This window comes from Notolepis coatsorum (genome assembly GCF_963971535.1).
Source record: "Notolepis coatsorum genome assembly, chromosome: 18".
NCBI classification, from domain to species: Eukaryota; Metazoa; Chordata; class Actinopteri; order Aulopiformes; family Paralepididae; genus Notolepis; species Notolepis coatsorum.
Window position 1 is genome coordinate 37,688,021 of NC_140182.1, and position 21,197 is coordinate 37,709,217.

A 21,197-nucleotide genomic window follows, 5' to 3' on the forward strand; every position below is an offset into this window, starting at 1 on the left:
GAGAAATGACGGCGGGTCCGGGAATCGAACTCGTGTCCCCCAGATCCGTGACGGTTTTCCCCGACGCAGAAATAGCGCCGAGATATGCAGTGAGCTACGGGAGCTCCCCCTCCAATGTAGTTTCTTCGTCAAATGTACATACTCTCTTTTTGTATCACAAACAGTACTGTATTTGTAAATCTGGTATGTCATAAATGTATAGATGTAGCAGTACTGTCTATCTGTATGTCATGTTATGATGAATTGAAAATGGGGGACCCTGGGGCGGCTAAGTAGCGCAGTGGGCAAGGCGCTCGCCACCAACGCAGGATACGCTGGGTTCGAGCCCAGCTCTCGGCGTTGCTACCAGCTTGGCTGGTCGTTCATACTAACACAATTGGCAGTGTTAGGGGTGGGAAAGATGGTGGGTGGGGATTGGACGTTGTGGACAGCGACTCCTACAGGTCGGTTGGTGTGCCTGTACAGCAGAATCAGGAAGCAACGGGGGCAGCGTGAGCCTCCCACACGTTACTCCTCGCCACTGAGAGATTGCGCTGTACAGGTGAAAAAACTAAATAAAAATCTTATTAAAGATACAAAATTCTAATGTTGATTTAGAATTAAAATGCCAACGTAACGAACGAACGTTCAAACGCTTGGGCTCAGCCCACTAGCTGATTAGTACTGATATAGTACACCTGCACATAATTAGTAGACACACACCTCACGTGCACTCACAAGCATCCCACACATTACATTAACCCTGAGATGAAGAGAGTTGAGTTGAGCGGAGTATGGTGTTGGAGTAGTAGTGTAGAGAGAGAGATTATTGTTCAGAGTTACGACGGTGAGAGGAAGTAGAAGAGAGGAGAAAGCGAGATAGGTGTTCTTTGTGTACTGGACCCTGGGCTGCTGGCTGATACCCCCCCCCCCCCTGTGTACTGACCTTTTGGACTGGACGACGACCCTGAAATGTGAACAATCCCTTTTTCTGTCGGCAAGGCTGTTTTGTGTTATCGACCCCCGGACCGGATCACGACCATTCTATTGCTTTTCCCGCTGGATTCACCATAAATTCAATAAATACTTGTATTGATTGATATTGCTCTTGTGGACATTCGCATTTGTTTGTATTTGAACCGTGGCGAACCTGTATCCTATCAAGTTCGTCACAATACATACATGGTAGCAGTAGTATCTAAGGTACATGTGATTTTTTATTAAAAAAAATTATAAATAGAGCTAAGAACAACAACAAAATATCATGATATACAATTTTGTTTACATTTATCATAAAAGCAAATATTGAGTCACATTTTCCACAATGATTTAGGAAATAATGATCATGTTGAAAATGAAAACGACTTGTCAATTGAATATTGGAACAGGGGATTTGCTGTAGCCATATTTTCAGGAAATATTTTTAAAATGTTAGCTTGAAATACAAACCATTTGAACCCCAAAGTGGTTGTAGCCATAACTCATCTAGCAGGCTGTCGTTTTAAAATGACGGCTTGTATTTTGTGCCTAAATATATATCTAAATGTTCAGATATAGTTAATTTGAGTATTTGTAGCATGTGTGCCTGTTAAAACCACCAACGTGTCTTTACAAGGCTCTTCCACACAGAGACACAGGCAGAACTGATGGTGAATACAAACTGGTTTATTGAAGAGGTGGCAAGATGGTACAAGCCAGAGCAGCTGGAACATCATCATGACGGGTAAAGCTATCAATGTGCAACAGGTGCGCAGCCACAGCTGATCCCAGGTCTGATCAGCTTGACCCAGGGCAGGTGTGGCTGCTCAAACCAGCCATCCCCACACCACAGTATCTTTAACCCATTTGAATTCACAGCACAAAATACAACCCTGGTCATTTTAAATGACAAATAGTTTGCATTTAAAGCTAACATTATTATAATTTGATTTTGTCTAGTGCAAAACCCCTTCAACTTTGACTGTTCCTGGGTCCACTTCCTGATTTTCACTTAATCCATTGGAACAATGTTGTTTGGCACTGTTACAGATTAACCTGAATTATTGATGAAAGTGCAAATACAATACAAATAAATAAAAATAAAACACAATCAAATGGTTATGAATCTATTTCTCCATGATGATTATTAATCATATAAGTTCTTGCGGCAGCGTCCCTCTATTTCAAAGGGACTTGGCTCAGACACCGGTGTTCTGCTACTGTTGTACACAACCACTCCACTGGAGGGCGATATTACAGCGCTTCAATCAGGATTCAGTTCAGGACCCCCAGCCCCATTTCCAATTTACCAATGATGTTGTCAATCGGCAGAGTCCTTGGCACAACCCATACATTAGGTTTGTGGCTAGCTATCCGGAGCTACATCATTGGTAAATAGGTAACAGTGCTGGGGGGTGTCATCATCACCCTTTAACGTCTCATCAAAAGCCGTCTTTGCAGTACGCTGCGTGTCTTGTTTCTCCCTTGTCAAAGGAAACAGGGAAGGCGTGGTATCAATCAGCTTGGTTGCACTACAGAGAACTGGTAATCAAACGTTGCTGCTCTCTTTAATTAAGGGGAGTTTTCAAGGACAAACTTCTCCCATCTTCCACGCCACAGAGCCAGGGCGTTCGCTTGTTGCTCTGGAGACAAGGAGCTATATCTGGAACACAGAGGAAGACGTATCAGACGACACCGATAGGCAGGAACGCTCAGACACAAGCATGCATGCATACACCAACTAGAACATACACTAACTAGAAAGTACACTAATTAAAACAATCTCCCAGTTAAAGATGTACTAAGATTTCTGATAATTTGAAATGAGAACTGTGTAGACTAGACGAGCCCGGTATATTAAGCACTTATTCAACGTAACCGTACGTGGTCGAGTCTACTCACTCCTCATTTTGAATGATTGAACAATTTTAGTTGTTGCATCTTCCAATAGTCAATAGCCTCACCTTATAGAGTTCATGGCCAGCTGTTTGAGCGTGCCTATATTGGAGCTGAGTCCTCCAAAGCCCACAAACGCCTCGTAGAAATCATAGGAGAGGCCAGAGGACCCGAACATGGCCGGGTCATCAGAACTGATCACAAGTGGGTGACCTTCTGCCATCAGCACAGCAGCAGGGTGGTTCCGCAGATCCGAGACCAGCTTCAGGACCTGGGGATGTGCAAGAGCTCCAATATTAATAACCCCCGTTTATTAATTTCACACTTCTTTATTGAGACCGTAGGCTACAAGGGAGAGCAAGTAGGAGACACAGGAGAGAAGGTTATTTATTGAGACAGTAGAACAGCTGAGAGGGAGACAGAGCAGGGGAGGCATGGGAGAGAAGGTTCTGGTGGGATCCTAGGCCAGCAGAGGTACCAGAAGTGCCACAGGCGGGTTGGGGAGTCTTAACAATTACACTATCTTTGGGCACAGATATGATTGAACTGAAACAAACCTATAAAGATTTTTAGCATGCGGTTCAAACGCCAACAGTGTACCTGGTTGGAGATGGGACACACCTCCACGGGTACGTCCCTCTTCCTGGACAGTTGCTTGGCCACTGGGTGGCGCAGTAGAGCGTAACCATGGCCTATACGGGAGGTGTTGAACAGCAGAGCATCCAACATATTCTGGTCCACGTCTGTGCCCTGTCCATCTACACGCAGAGGAAATATATAGTATGAATACATGTACAGTGTTTATTAGTAATATAGTAATAGTTTAGTAATTAGTGTCAAACACCAGCAGTATTCACAGAGCTAAGCTAGCAGAACAAGCCGGCTAAACTAAAAACTAAGACCTGATGTAAAAATAGACCAAGCATCAGGGAGAAGAGAATGATGACTCTCTCAAAAAGAAAAAGAGGAATTAATACCAAGACCGTTCTATTGAGTTTGGCTTCATAGAGGCAATGGACAAAATTAGAACTGAATGTGTCATTTTCTGTGAGAAATGTAAGTATTGTGAAACTCTGAAGCGACACCAGAATACGAAACACCTTGAGATGATGAGTCAACCCAGGGAGTTTTTCCTCAGGAAAAAAAAGGAACTTGCGACAACCATTAGGGAACGTTTTTTTCCATATGAATCCTTTTAGTGCTCTCCCCTTGTGCAAGCCAAAAAAAAACCAATATTTATAAAGAAGTAGGCTACTTTTCTTTTTTGTAATTGTATGTCGGTGGGGGTCAGTGTAAAATATGGGTATCTTAAAGGCATAGTTTGGATTTTTGGACATTACTTTGTATGAAATACTTTTGATTGTTGAACTCACCGGTCTCTCCAGCGTGGAAGAAGTAAGGGAGAGTGACACCTCTCTCTCTTGGCAGAGACAATGCTTCTCTGAAGTCCCACAGGGGTCTGCCACTGTCCTCACGACCCACCTACACAGAACCACAATGTTTTCGTTTTTTTCACTTCTGTTTTCTTGTAATGAGAGAATGAGTATCCAATCAGGTGCATTCCACGTGGGGAAATGGGAAGTAGGGAGGGGATACATGTAAACATTCCTTTTGGACCCGCAACATTATTTTTAATTATAAATTCATTCATCAATAATGTTTTAGGGGGGAAAGCAATCTTTTTATTCTGCCCCTTTCTAAAAGCTCTATGGATGTATTATTATTATATATTTTTTTATATATAAATTATTATTCTACATACACATTTGATCTATAGCACCTTTAATTTCCCCAAGGGGATCAATAAAGGAATATCTTACCGTATCTTATCTTGGTATGTTTTCCCCAATAAACCTTAATCTATCGTTCCCTGTGACTTCTACATTCATTCTTGTTTCTACTATAACTACTGCTACAGCTGCTGCCTCTCACCAGATCAAATCCAGCCAAGATCTCTGGGAAGTCTCTCTGCATCTTCATTGTCTGCTCGACAGCCTCCGTCACCATGGATGCATTCAGCCCCCTGATACACAAACATCATCAGCATGGTATGAACTCTTTGGCTTAAAGGAACATGCCAACATGGTGCTTATTGTCTTCTCCAGAGTCAGACAAGAAGATAGATAAACAATTTCCTCAGTTCAGTAGAAAGCTATCCGGCTGCAAGCTAGCCTAGTTTACCACAAATTCATGGAAATGGATACGGACCACTAGCCTAGCTTAAAACTCCGGGAAAGGGGTTTTTGGCCGACAGATATAGGCTAGCTGGTCCGTATCCGCTTCCATTCATTTGTGCTAAGCTAAGCTAGCAGCCGGATAGCTTTCTACTGAATGCACAATTGGTATCTATCTTCTTGTTTGACTCTGGAGAAGACAGTAAGCACAGTTACCATCATGTTTGTGTGTTCCTTTAAGTACCGTTGCAGTACTATCATCCAATATCTACAGTCGCCTATATCTTATAATGTCAGTACAGTTTCTGAGTGAACAATCAAAGCACAAAATATACACATGCCGTGTCGAGACCGTGGCACGCAAACCATGACACACATGTAGATGAACATGACCCTTGAATATTATCTTTAGGTTGTATTCTAATGATGATGTCACACTGGCCGTTGAAAGCTATCGAGTGGAAAAATTCTAAGATGGAATTCTGAGAAAACATTCCAAAAATAAATATATGTATACCTGAACGAGACTTGATGGTTGTAATATAATGGTGTAACACTGCAGTCACCTGTGAACACTATAGATGATCCTTGCCCCATAGAAGTCTGGGTGCTCAGCCACAAACCGTCTAGTAACCTCTTGGTAGGATCTCAGAGCGCTGACTCCGTCGTGTGTTGTGCCATCTAGATCATAGGTCTGAATGCAATAGTCATGATACAATATTGATCACAATATGACAGACATCATCATGTAATAATAACACAATTGGACATTCGTTATGGAATTTCAGGAGGAAGTCTTACACCAATGACACTAGTCCTCATCCGCATCCTAAGGCCCATCCCCACATCTCCTCTCTCACACGCTACATATGCTGCTCTCCCTTCCCACCACGTGTCAACCCTGATCCCATCACTTCACTCGCCACTCCCTACGACCAACCATTTACGTGCCAGTCACTCTCTATTCTGCATGCTCTTTGAGAAGCCAGCCTCCTACACATAACTAGCTTCCAGTCTTTCACAGCACTTGCATTCCTGCACTTGCATTCCTGCAAGACTCGTCTGTTTCTACTCTCTAGAACTTTCTAGCGACTCTCTTGTAAGTCGCTTTGGATAAAAGCGTCAGCTAAATGACTAAATGTAAAATGTAGAACAGCCAGAGGTCAGAGGTCAGAGGTCCCCCATCCCAGCCAGATCGGTTCATTTCTGCTTCCCTCCGAGAGAGGGAGATCTGTAGGGCTGTACCGAATGTCTTTTTCTTTTCTTTTCTTTTTTTTACATTCAAAGCTTCTATTGAAGTTTTCCAATGAAGCTTAGAATGTCTGTCATCATATTTTATGACGTAATTTTATACCTTATACATATTTTATACATTTCTTTTTTTTTAATCCTCAATTTGAATAAAGTGATTAATCTGATTAAATGAGTGTTTTTTAATTAAATCAACTTTCTTTAATGAATATAACTCATCAGTTTCGTCAACATAAATAATCCAATAAGGGCACAGTTGGTACGAAAGTGATGGTGACGTCTTGATGGAGCGCCGAGCGGATGCAGATAGGCTACATCATTTATGATAAATGTTTTATTAAAATCTTTATGACGAGTCATATACTAATAGTATAATATTAGTGTAGCCTAATCTGTATCTGCAACTGTGAAGAAAAACCCCATTGGTTTAAACAGAATGAATAGACACATAGAAAAAGCTTCGAACTATTCGGTACAGCCCTAGAGATCTGCACCTCCTCCAGCTCTTCGCCCCCCACAGAGCATGCTTCCACCGAACACACACTCTCACGTCTGCAGGCCACTCTAGAGTCGACTAGGGGCCAGCTGCCTCGTGGCATGTGTTGCATTCTCCCCTACTCCAGCTTTCTCCACTCTCACATCCGCGGGGCAAAGCTAGCGCCAGCTGCCTAACGGCATGTGTTTGCACTTCTCGCCTGTGTTGCTTAGCCTCTCCAGGAGCGGTCCAGTGAGCGCACTATGAGTGCGTCTATTCTCTCCTGTCTCTCTCGATTCCATTCCAATAAAACCATAACCTTTTGATGTGTCTTGCGTTGTCATTGATGTAAGCCTGAACTGGTTGAAAATTACACACACGCTCACACATGCACACTGTCACTCATGTTAACTGTAGGGGAGAGTGGGGTAAGTTGAGCCAGTGGTTTAACCTAGGATACAGCGAGGACAAGAGGATCTTAAAATATGACTTGAACAGCTGGATGACTGATTCCATCAAATCTGTCAATAAGACTGTTTTGAAAAGAAAGGAGATTGTGCTGTTCAATTGTATTTGATAAAGGAATAGAATATTTTATTATGTCCAGATTTTAACTTGAAATAGTCAGTTTGCAGATGTGTTGCTCAACTTACACTTTGGCTAGGATCAACGTATCCCTAGCCTGGGGCAATTTGAGCCAGAGGACCACTTAGTTCTTTTTCTAAACTAAGTCATATTTTCATGCTCCTTTAATGCAGATGCATTCTTATCATGTCACAGTAATCACATCCTGAAATATGGGTAGATTTATTTGTTTGACTTCTGTCTCATTCTCCCTAAAAAGGTCATTTTACAGTACGTTAGCCTCATCCGATAATTGCCCAAGTAATTTTTTTTGCCAAATTGAGATTTCTGCCTAACTGTACTCTCCTCACACTGCTGCATCGCCCTGGCTTAGTGCCTATGTCCTCAGCTAAACACTTGTTACGTAAAAAATTCCCCATCTGCCTAACTCACTCGTGTGACTTGTGCATTTTAACGTTACATAAACAGATGGCGATCGTATGACTTAGGCAAGTATAACAACTGCCTTAGTGTATGACATGTATGTACGAGGAGAAAATGCCTAAGTCACGACATATTTTGTTTAAAAGTCACCTTATTTTGTTACGCAATGGTTGTTGTGTTTTTGTATTTTTGCAAACTTGTTGATACACCTTGTGGAACTTATTTTCAGAATATAAATTAAAAACTCGTACACATTTGCTGGAAATTAGTTTTTTCTTCTTTTCCAAAAATTGTGAAAAATTACTTAAGGCAATTATCGTATGAGGCTACAGTAACGACGAGTATGTAAAAACGGGCTAATTTGACCCCGCTCTCCCCTACATACAGAAGTCTGCATGCTCTACCTCTGGGAGTAGAGCCCTCAGCTCCAGGTACATGACGTTGTCCGCGTAGAACAGCCTGAGGCACTCGTAGTAGTAGTCCCTGAACACAGGGGTGTGTGTGACCAGCCCCCAGATCGCCAGGAAGGCCTGCTCAAACCTGTTCCACACCACGTCCTGGGTGGGGTAGGCCACGTCTGGGTCCTCCACAGTCACCAGCGTCAGGTTAGCCATGATGCTAGGCAGAGTGAAGGTAAAGACATAAGCTGTGACCGCTCTGCCCTGCAAAGGCAAACAGCTGTAACTGTGCTTGATTGATTGATTGATTGATTGATTGATTGATTGATTGAAAACTTTATTAACAGATTGCAGAGGGGTACAATACAGTACGGTTCAATACACACAATTGTTAACACTTTCACTGCCACATAACAGCAGGTTAACCGTCGGTAGTGTGATCGTAAACGGTTAACCTTGTGTAGTGTGGCAGTGAAAGGGTTAAGGGGATGCAGACCAGAGAAAGACTTTCGTCTTGTTTACATCAGGGTCCCCCATTTTCAATTCATCATAACATAATTGACATACATGACATACAGATAGACAGTACTGTTACATCCAGACATTTATGACATACCAGATCTACAAATATACAGTAGTGTTTAAGAGTACAACGCCTGTCACATAGACCCTGGCGTTGGAAACTCTGATTAAGAGACAGAGTTTCTAAGAAGAGAGTATATACATTTGAAGTGGAAGAAACTGTACATTGGAGGAGGTTGCGTAGGTGCGTGGGGTGGGGGGGGGGGGGTTGGGTAGGTGGGGGGGGTGGGGGGGGGGTTGGGTAGGTGGGGGGGGGGGTTGGGTAGGTGGGGTGGGGGAAAACTGTACATTGGAGGGGGTTGGGTTTGGACATTTACAGGGGACAGTTTCTAATTGCAGCCACCCGTAGGTGCTCTTTGAGAGCGGTTTTGAAGGAGGGTAGGGATTCACATTCTTTTATGGCTGTGGCTGATTGCTAAACGTGTTTAGTCCCTTGTTTGAGCCGTATCTGGGTTGAACATGATTTGTGGTGTTGTGGTATCTTAGTGGTGTAGACCAGGCCCATTGCAAGTAGCTGTACTCTGTTGTCTCTGTACTCTAAGCCATCCTAGGTTGTCAAAATGGGCAGGGGTAAGGTGGGTTTTAGGAGTAAGGCCAAGCAGTAGTCTGACCATTTAAAATATTCCACAACAGTATATTCTCTCTCTCAGCCTGAGCCTGTGTGTATGAAAGAGTGATGGTTTTCAGCTGGTGGATCCTGATTGATTGGCTCCTGACTGGCTGTCTGGCTCCTGTCCCAACAGCCCAGGAGCTACAGAGCCAGAGAGAGCAGCAGACCAGCCGTTTTACACATTTCTGACTAGTGTTTAGGGTAGTTATCTTTAATAACACTTTTTCTTGTTTAGTTAAAAAGGCAACAATGTCTTTAATTTCTTACAACTATCTGTCATGATTTGTACCTGGTTTGGGGAGCAGGATGGGAGGTGACCTTCAGCCATGTTATGTCCTGGTTCCCCAATAGGCTGGGGCATAACAAAGTATATATAATGTACTAATACATGTAAGGGATAATGTATAGCTACGAGGTCATTGTCGCAAAATAATTGACCGACAGAGTTTAAAATACCGAGCCGCCTCGGCGAGGTGTTTTAAGCGTCAGTGAAGGTCAATTATTTTGCGACAATGATCGAGTATAGCTATACATTATCCCGCTTATCACATGGCTAACTTACTAACAATATACCTAATTCATTTTACATCGACTCGCAACACTGGTTCTGGCTCCGCTCGTCGCTCCGCCCTGTCATTGCCGGCAGCTTCCCCGGCAGCCGGCAGTGTCTGATTGCACTGATGTCAGTGGGCTTGATTGCGAACAGCTGCGCACAGCGGTCATTATTGTTCCACAGAGGTCCGTTATCGGGTAATATCGGACCTCTGACGCGCGCTATTGACCAATCACAAGCAAGCATTTCGGCGAATGTGAAAACGCCATGTAATAAGTAAGGGATAATGTATAGCTACGAGGTCATTGTCGCAAAATAATTGACCGACACAGAGTTTAGAACACCGAGGCGCAGCCGAGGTGTTTTAAACGTCAGTGAAGGTCAATTATTTTTTGCGACAATGACCGAGTATAGGCTATACATTATCCTGCTTATTACATGGCTAACTTACTAACAATATACCTAATTCATCGACAAGACGAGATCAAATGCAGACGCAGTTGTTCTGTGGCTCCGTCAGCCCAAATAAAGTGATTATTATTATCGGCAGCCGGCAGGTCTGTGGTCTGATTGCATGACTGAGTGCAGCTGTGCATATGCTGAGCAGCACTGATACAGTGTGTGTAGTGGGCTTGATTGGTCCAGCTGCGCACAGCGGTCATTATTGTTCGGCAGAGGTCTGTTATCGAGTAATATCAGACCTCTGACGAGCGCTATTGACCAATCACAAGCAAGCATTTCGGCGAATGTGAAAACGCCATGTAATAAGTACTAATAATGCACAATCTACCTTTACATGACTTTCAGCTGGATGGGAGATTAAGGAACTGGAAGTGATTCTTCTCAGTTTCACCAATTGAAGTTACTGTGGTTTGTGTTCATGGGCAGCATTATCTGGATATACTGTATGGGCCACCTGAAGACATCTGTATGATATCTACCTGAAGACATCTGTATGATATCTACCTGAAGACATCTGTATGATATCTACCCGAAGACATCTGTATATCTACCTGAAGACATCTGTATGATATCTACCTGAAGACATCTGTATATCCACCTGAAGACATCTGTATGATATCTACCTGAAGACATCTGTATGATATCTACCTGAAGACATCTGTAAGATATCTACCTGAAGACATCTGTATGATATCTACCTGAAGACATCTGTATGATATCTACCCGAAGACATCTGTATGATATCTACCCGAAGACATCTGTATGATATCTACCCGAAGACATCTGTATGATATCTACCCGAAGACATCTGTATATATCTACCCGAAGACATCTGTATGATATCTACCCGAAGACATCTGTATGATATCTACCTGAAGACATCTGTATGATATCTACCTGAAGACATCTGTATGATATCTACCTGAAGACATCTGTATATCTACCTGAAGACGTCTGTATGACATCGGTTTAATATCTGTGCTACCTGACATCTGTTTTGACACTTGTCTTTCTATTGGGGTCCTACTAATCACCATAAAGTACCACAAAGAACCACAAAGTACCCCAAAGTATACCCCAAAATACCACAAAGTACCCTAAAAATACCCCATGGTACCACAAAATACCCTGAAGTACCACAGAATACCCCAAAGTGCCCCAAAATACCCCAAAGTACCACAAAATACCCCAAAGTGCCCCAAAGTACCACAAAATACCACTTAGTCGAATGCAAACAAATATTTATATAATATATATATATTAAATATATTATTTATTATCATTCTTTCCTTCCTGACAGTCAGTGCTGCTAGATCCTATCTTCACTGTATGATTCTATCACACATTGAGTACTGCTTCACAAACTGGTCTTGCACAGGTGTGATGATCCTCAAACTCATAGAACAGCTATACAAGAGTGCACTTAAAGTATTGGATAAGAAACCTCACTCATATTACCACTGTCAGATTCTTCAGAGGTACAATTTCTTTAGTTTTGCCATTATTTTTTTTTTTAAACAGGCTATTGTTATTTACAAGACCCTACATGGTCTATGCCTGCCCCCTCTGAGGGAATTCATAGAAAGGAAGCCCGATAGAGGAATCAGCACTAGAGCAACCACTAGAGGGGATTGCGAAGTGCCCTTCTGGCAAACCGCCTTTGCTAAAAACACCCTCTCAGTCCAGGGCTGTTTAATCTGGAATTATCTACCACTGACCATACGAGATTGTACATAATTTCCATTTTTAAATTCAATCAAAAAAAATGGTTACTCGACAACCAAACCTGTGACCATGTAGTCAAATAGTATTGTAGTGCGCCCTTTATACCTTGTATTTTTTTCTGTATGTATGTTTTTATGCCTTGGCTCATAACATGTTATGTCCTTCACTGCCTGCATGTTTCGTTTTTATGCTTTGTGTGGGGACTGCGGATGAAAATTAGCATCCTTGCTAAATCCGGTGTATTTACACTGCATTTATTTGTAGTGTCCAGTAATATGCTCTGTCCCGTCTAAATAAACAAATAAATAAATAAAAGCAAAGAGGCCTAGAAGCGTGGATAACACTAATGGCGCGCATACCAGCAAGGCTAACTGCCTAAGACAATGGGCACAGAGGCATTGAAAGAGGATTTCACGCATCTAATGAACACACTAGACAAATATCAAGATGTGGACCAATTGCATGCTTTTGCAGAGGACAAGAAGTCTTCAGTCGACTCCTTCAGACATTAAGCACCCCCCACAGCCCAAATGGAATGATACATTTTAAATGTTTAAAGTATAATTATTATATATATTTTTTGCATTCGGGGGGGTAGTCGAGTCGACTATCTGCAAATTTCGGCCAATCAAAGTCGACTATCCAAATCCTTAGTCGGGGACAGCCCTACAACCTATAGCACATCAGTGTTTCCCACAGGATTTTGTGAGACTGTGGTGGTGGTGGGTGAACCTCTGCCCCTCTAGGGGGGTCCAGGGGGCGTGTATCCTTTCCGCAACGGAATTCGGTTTCCGGGTTCCTCTGATTGGCCGCGACCCCCACGTGACCCGCCCCCCTATCCACCGCTCTGCTCTGCTGCTGCCGCGCGCGGCAGAACGAGCGGCTGCGGACTCGCTCGCTTCCTCAATTTATACGCATGGAAGTATTGACTGACTGAATGAATGAATGAATACTTTATTTAACAGATTGCAGAATGGGTACAATACAGTACGGCTCAATACACACAATTGTTAAGGGGATGCAGACCTGAGAAAGACGTTTGTTTTGTTTACATCAGGGTCCCCCATTTTCAATTCATATAGAACGACTACGCCGTAACAAATCATTAAAAAAAGATACCGTTAACTGGAATATGTTGTGCCTTTACACACAGCACAAAGGAGGCAGGGAACATAAGTGAACGATGGAATGAGGTAACTGTGTTAGTAAAGACATTAGATATTTCTGCTAAACAAACGGTCTCCAAATAAGGATGTTCTTAGTTGACTCATGGGATGTTGTTGACCGATTTAAGATAATTAATCCACAAATCTTGATAATTAGCTTTTTTCCACATTACTGTTCTTGTGCAAATTAATGAGATGATGTAAAGTGCAATGACCACCTCTTAAGATCTATGGTTTCATAAAGACAAATGCTAATTTGTCAAAATGTCTTGTAATAAGATACTTATTTTTTTAAGCAAAGATTCATTCATTCATGCATGCATTCAATCATGCATTCATTCACACACTCTTGTGACGACCCCCACTCTACCTGCAAATGGGGAGTCTACTGACTAGACTCGAGCATGGTAGGTCGTTAACCCAATTACTCTCACCTGTGCAGTGCAGAGCACACTCACAGTATATGTTTCCCTGTCTAACCCCCTCTTTGTCTGCTTTCTCCACTCCTAGGCTCAGGTTGTAGTAGCCCCTTTCGTGACTTTCGGTTTGCAAGCCTGGGGCTTTTGTGACCGGAGTCACTTGCCCACACGCCCCGATTACCCAGTAGAGAAACGACCAAGCGTCATCAAGGGGCTCGCGGTGTGTCAAGAATACATCAGATCTGAATTTCAAAGATACCCAGCGTACAATATGGGTCTAACACAGCTTCACGATGGGGTCTGGAAGCTCGGAGTTGCTGATAAACATTTTAAATCATTTTCATAAAACGTGTACTCACAGAGCGAACCTTGGCAAAATGGCTGGTGCGTCCAGCGATCACTGCACTCCCTATCGGTCCCTGTTGGTCATTACAACAATACACAGGAGACGCGCTCAGCAGATTCTACCCTGTAATGGCCTATAGGTAATGACCAACAGGTACCGATAGGGAGCGCAGTGATTGCTAAACGCACCAGGCATGCGACAAGGAAAGTTGCAGAAGGAGAAGACGCCATCTTGCTGCCAGAGTTCGCTGTGAGTAGCACTTGTGTTTCCCAACAATGTTTTAAACTGTTTATTGGCAACTCTGAGCTTCCAGACCCCATCGTGAAGCTGTGTTAGACCCATATTGTACGCTGGGTATCTTTGAAATTCAGATCTGATGTATTCTTGACACACCGCGAGCCCCTTGATGACGCTTGGTCGTTTCTCTACTGGGTAATCGGGGCGTGTGGGCAAGTGACTCCGGTCACAAAAGCCCCAGGCTTGCAAACCGAAAGTCACGAAAGGGGCTAAGGTTGTAGCAACACTCAACTGGGAATCCTTTGACATATTAACACTAACACTTACACCACACTAGCTCACTCATCCACACATTGCACTCACCATTGATTCTGAAATCCTTGGCATCTAAGGATTTTTCCAGGAAACAACTCACGCAAAACCCTAAACAACCAGTTCCTTGTTGACGTCCAGAAGCAACAGTCAGGAGCCCTACCTGTCGTCCAGATAAGTGGTGTTCCCCATCTTGTCTCTGAGGCTCTCCAGCAGGGTCCAAGGGGAGGAGCACTGTGGTGCGGGTTCTGGCGTGCCCAGAGAGAAGAGGAAGCGCATGGACCTCTCGCTAGTGAGGCACATGTAGCAGTGAGGTCGGTAGGTCACGTTCCTCACCACCCACTCCACGTCCACCGCGGAGAAGTCATGAAGATGGAGAGCTGCGCCTGAGACCAGACAGATGGGGACGTTACGTGTGGACAGAACTGTGATGAGGCCCAACGTCTACTCCCTGTAACGCCAGAGCTGCTCACCATATCTCGCTAGATGTTCCCCCGTGTTAACACTTCCTTTGGTTTAACACTTCCTTTGGTCAATCCTCCTTCCAACATGCTGCTCCCAGCAGTTGGAACGAGATGCAAAAGGCAAATTGATCCCCCTCACTACTTTTAATTGTTGTTTACACACATCTGCAACTGTCACGGTCACCCAGTAAATTGAGGTAAAATAAAGTACAAATAAAATGACAGAAGATATACCATTAAAGAGAAGATCCACCCTGAAATAGAACTGACATGTGATAAGGCCACAGCATGGCTAAACCCTGGCTAGTGGAGACAAGGCCACGGCATGGCGAAATCCTGGCTAATGGAGACAAGGCCACAGCATGGCTAAACCCTGGCTAGTGGAGACAAGGCCACAGTATGGCTAAACCCTGGCTAGTGGAGACAAGGCCACGGCTAGTGGTGACAAGGCCATAGCATGGCTAAACCCCCTAGTGGAGACAAGGCCACGGCATGGCTAAATCCTGGCTAATGGAGACAAGGCCACAGCACGGCTAAACCCTGGCTAGTGGAGACATGGCCACAGCATGGCTAAACCCTGGCTAGTGGAGACAAGGCCACGGCTAGTGGTGACAAGGCCACAGCATGGCTAAATCCTGGCTAATGGAGACAAGGCCACAGCATGGCTAAACCCTGGCTAGTGGAGACAAGGCCACAGCATGGCTAAACCCTGGCTAACAGAGACAAGGCATATGTGCACAGTAACCATGGGGACTTTACTGCAACATAGGTACATGTTCTGGATGTAAGAGTTCAAAATAAGATTATATCAGCCCACAAGATTGGTCATTAATTCATTGTCACTGGACCAACTCCAAAATGTCACTTGATGGCAGAAGAATCACGTCTTGATGCTCCTGATCTTCAGCTCAGGGAGCCAGTTGTCTGTTATCTTTGGAGATATTGCAGCAACTGTCCAAGATCATTGGTACAGCACAATGTACGTTCTGTTTTAGGGTGGATTCTCCCTTCAAGGAGAGTCTGAGTTGACAATACTTCAATAGAAATGAGACGGTCAGCAGCACTGTGTACCGGCGCAGGTACCTTTGGGCATTTTGCGCAGCAGGCTATAGATGGGGCTGCTCTGGATGAGCCGCCTGACCTTGAAGAAGTGCTGGGCAGGAGGGAAGGCTGCCTTCTCCATCTCCTGCACCTTCAGCTTGTGCAGCAGAGCGTCCAGCGTCAGCTCAGCCGTGGACAGCGACAGAGCGCCCCCTGTCTGCATGGAGGCCTCCTCCTTCATGAGAGCCTCCCTGACCCTGGGGTCTGGGCTGGCGGCGCTCAGGGAGGCACAGCACAGCAGTAGCAGACACCATGCGGACGTACGGCGAGGCTGGAGCTCGGCAGCCATGGTTACAGTGGTGTTTCTGCTCCACTGTGGTCGTGTGTGTGGCGTCTGCTCCGCTGAGGAACAACCATCAGACCAGACGATCAGAGAGGGAGGTCAAAAAAAATGCGTAGTTGAATTTCAGCAGTTTCATGACACCATTTTATTTTGATTTGCATTCAATAATAACAACAGAAGGTCATGTGTATAAATATACAAATTCATATATACACATACATACATACATACATACCTTACCTACCTATATACATAAAAAAAATTAGGTATATACTCAAGTACCTCAATGGAAAACAATACAATATAATCCTTTCTATATACCAATTTATACACCTGCATATAACCCATATAACTCTGTATGATAGCATGTACAATAATGATGTACATACTGTATATATATGTATCCACACATCTGTATGTACATACCTGCATATAATCCTTATATATATCTGTAGATAGTGATACTATATTTGTACATATCCCTTACCTACCGCTGCCCAGTATGACTAACTACCATAGTATCTGTATCACATAATAATACTATAACACTGTACACACATCTGATTAGCACTCTTACTCAGTAGTACTAATTTATATATTTTATATCCAGTTTAATCACCTGCACATTGTATATTACTACTGCAGTTTACTGTTCCTGCAGTGAGAAACAGGTGTAGTCTGAAGCTACAGTTTATAATGCAGTCTGAAACAGGTGTAGTCTGAAGCTAGTTAGTTTATAATGCAGTCTGAAACAGGTGTAGGCTGAAGCTAGTTAGTTTATAATGCAGTCTGAAACAGGTGTAGTCTGAAGCTAGTTAGTTTATAATGCAGTCTGAAACAGGTGTAGGCTGAAGCTAGTTAGTTTATAATGCAGTCTGAAACAGGTGTAGGCTGAAGCTAGTTAGTTTATAATGCAGTCTGAAACAGGTGTAGTCTGAAGCTAGTTAGTTTATAATGCAGTATGAAACAGGTGTAGTCTGAAGCTAGTTAGTTTATAATGCAGTCTGAAACAGGTGTAGTCTGAAGCTAGTTAGTTTATAATGCAGTATGAAACGAGTGTAGGCTGTAGCTAGTTTATAATGCAGTCTGAACCAGGTGTAGGCTGAAGCTAGTTTATAATGCAGTCTGAACCAGGTGTAGTCTGAAGCTACAGTTTATAATGCAGTCTGAAACAGGTGTAGGTGTAAATTATTTTAAATGTTTATTAGCAACGCCGAGCTTTCAAACCATTGCGATTCTCTGTCCAAGACCCTTGTGCAACTGTGAGTACCTTTGAAATTTCTCTGCGATACTTGTATAACGAACGTTTCGCGTCGGACCAGTTCTTCAGAGTAAATCTAGGGTGGTTTCCTATTGAGGAGCAAGGGACTGTGGATTCACTCTGCCAAACTTTGTTGGCGTGCAATACAGTCACGAAAGGGGCTAAGGTGTAGGCTGAAGCTACAGTTCATAATGCAGTCTGAAACAGGTGTAGGCTGAAGATAGTTTATAATGCAGTCTGAAACAGGTGTAGGCTGAAGCTAGTTTATAATGCAGTCTGAAACAGGTGTAGGCTGAAGCTAGTTTATAATGCAGTCTGAAACAGGTGTAGGCTGAAGCTAGTTTATAATGCAGTCTGAAACAGGTGTAGGCTGAAGCTAGTTTATAATGCAGTCTGAAACAGGTGTAGGCTGAAGCTAGTTTATAATAGTCTGAAACAGGTGTAGGCTGAAGCTAGTTTATAATAGTCTGAAACAGGTGTAGGCTGAAGCTACAGTTCATAATGCAGTCTGAAACAGGTGTAGGCTGAAGATAGTTTATAATGCAGTCTGAAACAGGTGTAGGCTGAAGCTAGTTTATAATGCAGTCTGAAACAGGTGTAGGCTGAAGCTAGTTTATAATGCAGTCTGAAAGAGGTGTAGGCTGAAGCTAGTTTATAATGCAGTCTGAAACAGGTGTAGGCTGAAGCTAGTTTATAATAGTCTGAAACAGGTGTAGGCTGAAGCTAGTTTATAATAGTCTGAAACAGGTGTAGGCTGAAGCTACAGTTTATAATGCAGTCTGAAACAGGTGTAGGCTGAAGCTAGTTTATAATGCAGTCTGAAACAGGTGTAGGCTGAAGCTAGTTTATAATGCAGTCTGAAACAGGTGTAGGCTGAACTGAAGCTAGTTTATAATAGTCTGAAACAGGTGTAGGCTGAAGCTAGTTTATAATAGTCTGAAACAGGTGTAGGCTGAAGCTAGTTTATAATGCAGTCTGAAACAGGTGTAGGCTGAAGCTAGTTTATAATGCAGTCTGAAACAGGTGTAGGCTGAAGCTAGTTTATAATGCAGTCTGAAACAGGTGTAGGCTGAAGCTAGTTTATAATGCAGTCTGAAACAGGTGTAGGCTGAAGCTAGTTTATAATGCAGTCTGAAACAGGTGTAGGCTGAAGCTAGTTTATAATGCAGTCTGAAACGGGTGTAGGCTGAAGCTAGTTTATAATGCAGTCTGAAACAGGTGTAGGCTGAAGCTAGTTTATAATAGTCTGAAACAGGTGTAGGCTGAAGCTAGTTTATAATGCAGTCTGAAACAGGTGTAGGCTGAAGCTAGTTTATAATGCAGTCTGAAACAGGTGTAGGCTGAAGCTAGTTTATAATGCAGTCTGAAACAGGTGTAGGCTGAAGCTAGTTTATAATGCAGTCTGAAACAGGTGTAGGCTGAAGCTAGTTTATAATAGTCTGAAACAGGTGTAGGCTGAAGCTAGTTTATAATAGTCTGAAACAGGTGTAGGCTGAAGCTAGTTTATAATGCAGTCTGAAACAGGTGTAGGCTGAAGCTAGTTTATAATAGTCTGAAACAGGTGTAGGCTGAAGCTAGTTTATAATAGTCTGAAACAGGTGTAGGCTGAAGCTAGTTTATAATGCAGTCTGAAACAGGTGTAGGCTGAAGCTAGTTTATAATGCAGTCTGAAACAGGTGTAGGCTGAAGCTAGTTTATAATGCAGTCTGAAACAGGTGTAGGCTGAAGCTAGTTTATAATAGTCTGAAACAGGTGTAGGCTGAAGCTAGTTTATAATAGTCTGAAACAGGTGTAGGCTGAAGCTAGTTTATAATAGTCTGAAACAGGTGTAGGCTGAAGAAGCTACAGTTTATAATGCCTGTCCTTTAAACATCTATTTGACTTCAGAAGGAAACATCAAATATCAAAAACAAAACAGCTTACCCTGTCCTATGTCAATGGTACTTACTGAGCACCTGTTTTCATATTTGTTCAGTAGGCCTATGTTATTTTTTAAGTTCTTTTTTATAAATACAATATTTTATATTACTCCTCACTCTAGTCTACAGATGTAATGAAACAGACAGGTATTTCATTATTCCACATCAGGCTTGGGTATGAAGCAGCTAATCTAGTCCACATGTGTAATGATATTCTGTTAATTCATTAACCATAGTATTACCTGCATTGCTTTTACCTTTTCTTACTCTGCATTGCTTTTATTCCGTCTATTTTATGCTCATTTTATGTCTATTGGACTACTGTGAAGCACTTTGGGCTGCAATTATTGTATGAAAGGTGCTATACAAATAAAGATTATTATTATAATTATTTTTGAACATGCTAATTCCTGGCTGTGCGCAAAATAACATGTAAAGGGTCTAAAGGGTTCTTCTAGAGAGATTAGGCTGTTTCTCAAAAAGAACAGTAGCCTGTGTGGTTCTAGGTCTTTTGATGATATCGATGTTGAAAATGGATACAACAGACGATAAAGACGAATAGCAAACACATAGCCTAAAGGAGAAAGTGTCAATCTACAAGATAAAAACAGTGAATGTTAAGAAATAAAAAAATAAAGTAAAGAAAAAAAAATGGTCCGTCAAAATAATAGCCTTTATCCCACACAAGAGAAGTACCTCATTTAAAGCACAGGGGGGCAGTCTCTCACCTCCGACCAGCAATAACGCTCTCCGACAGCTGCAGCCGACGTGCGGCTTTGTAAACAAACCGCTTGAGAGACAGATTACGAGGTAGCCTCCGGTTTGCTACAAATTTCAAGACTGTGTTGACTGTTGCCAAATACATTATTCCTGTCGACGGCCACGTTAAAACCGAACGACACAAACCGTGCTGCTGTGAGCTCGTAACAACGTTACTCGCAACCCGAACTGAGCCTTGGCTGAGCTACGTGTTTTCCAGCTGGACTGTTGTCTTTGTCTCCGTTTAGAACGGTGTCGACTCGAGTAGCCTCTCTCACTCTTAACATACCTGCCTCGATGAATTGGGTGATGCTTTTCTGCTCTGTCGTGCTAAAAACCAAACAGGTTTGGCGTTCTCCTGTTTCGGTGTGAAGGCTGTAACTCGAGTTGTCCTGCCTGCACCATCTACTTCCCCAAACAGTGCTCTACGTCACACACGTCCACAAGTCGGACAGGGGATGCTACGCGTCAACAAGATATAAGTAATTGAAGTGGACACTGGCGCTTCAATAGAGTAGAGACATAATAAAGAAGCCCATTGTGTTGCAGCGTCCCGCTTGTTTAGCCTGTTTGCGTTTCATTACATTCAGCTTTTTCCGTTTAGACACCAGTTTATCATCTGGAATATTAAATTATACCCTCGCCATGGCTCTCAAAGGCAATGAAAGCGTCCATTGCCTCCCTTTATAAAAGGAATTACTGTAACTGGCCTATGGTGGTGTAATCTTCTGCCAAACCCTGAGCTATAAATGTACCCGTTGTCATATTTCCATTAAGTCATTAGACCCTAAACCTAATCAGGCCTTTCACCTCTCAAATATGTTCTCATGGTAGATAAA

At 42.9% G+C, this 21,197-nt stretch overlaps 1 protein-coding gene across 3 annotated transcripts; it reads right to left on the reverse strand.

Moving 5' to 3' along the window:
* Nucleotides 1–1,184: 1,184 nt before the first annotated feature.
* LOC311244925 (adenosine deaminase 2-A-like) lies at nucleotides 1,185–20,764 on the reverse strand. Of its 3 annotated transcripts, none has more exons than XM_084334623.1 (10): nucleotides 20,648–20,764; nucleotides 16,119–16,478; nucleotides 14,735–14,957; nucleotides 8,166–8,379; nucleotides 5,594–5,721; nucleotides 4,786–4,876; nucleotides 4,227–4,335; nucleotides 3,454–3,611; nucleotides 2,922–3,124; nucleotides 1,185–2,620 (listed from the first exon to the last, which is right to left on the reverse strand). In XM_084334623.1, the coding sequence occupies exons 2-10, from the start codon at nucleotides 16,423–16,425 to the stop codon at nucleotides 2,530–2,532; spliced, it is 1,524 nt and encodes a 507-aa protein (XP_084190749.1). In that variant the 5' UTR covers nucleotides 16,426–16,478; nucleotides 20,648–20,764; the 3' UTR covers nucleotides 1,185–2,529. The 3 variants fall into 3 exon arrangements, with proteins under 3 accessions (XP_084190749.1, XP_084190750.1, XP_084190751.1); XM_084334624.1 differs by having other exon boundaries at nucleotides 20,328–20,758; XM_084334625.1 differs by having other exon boundaries at nucleotides 20,296–20,758.
* Between the last annotated feature and the right edge of the window lie 433 nt (nucleotides 20,765–21,197).

Bases quoted from the DNA above. Each gene is read 5' to 3' on its own strand.
- LOC311244925 (XM_084334623.1), bottom strand. From the start codon at position 16,425: ATGGCTGCCGAGCTCCAGCCTCGCCGTACGTCCGCATGGTGTCTGCTA. The intron at 4,336-4,785 runs GTGAGAGGCAGC...GGTTCTGTGTAG, and splicing joins TCTTGGCTGGATTTGATCTG to GTGGGTCGTGAGGACAGTGG. The intron at 3,612-4,226 runs GTGAGTTCAACA...CTCTGCGTGTAG, and splicing joins CTTCCACGCTGGAGAGACCG to ATGGACAGGGCACAGACGTG.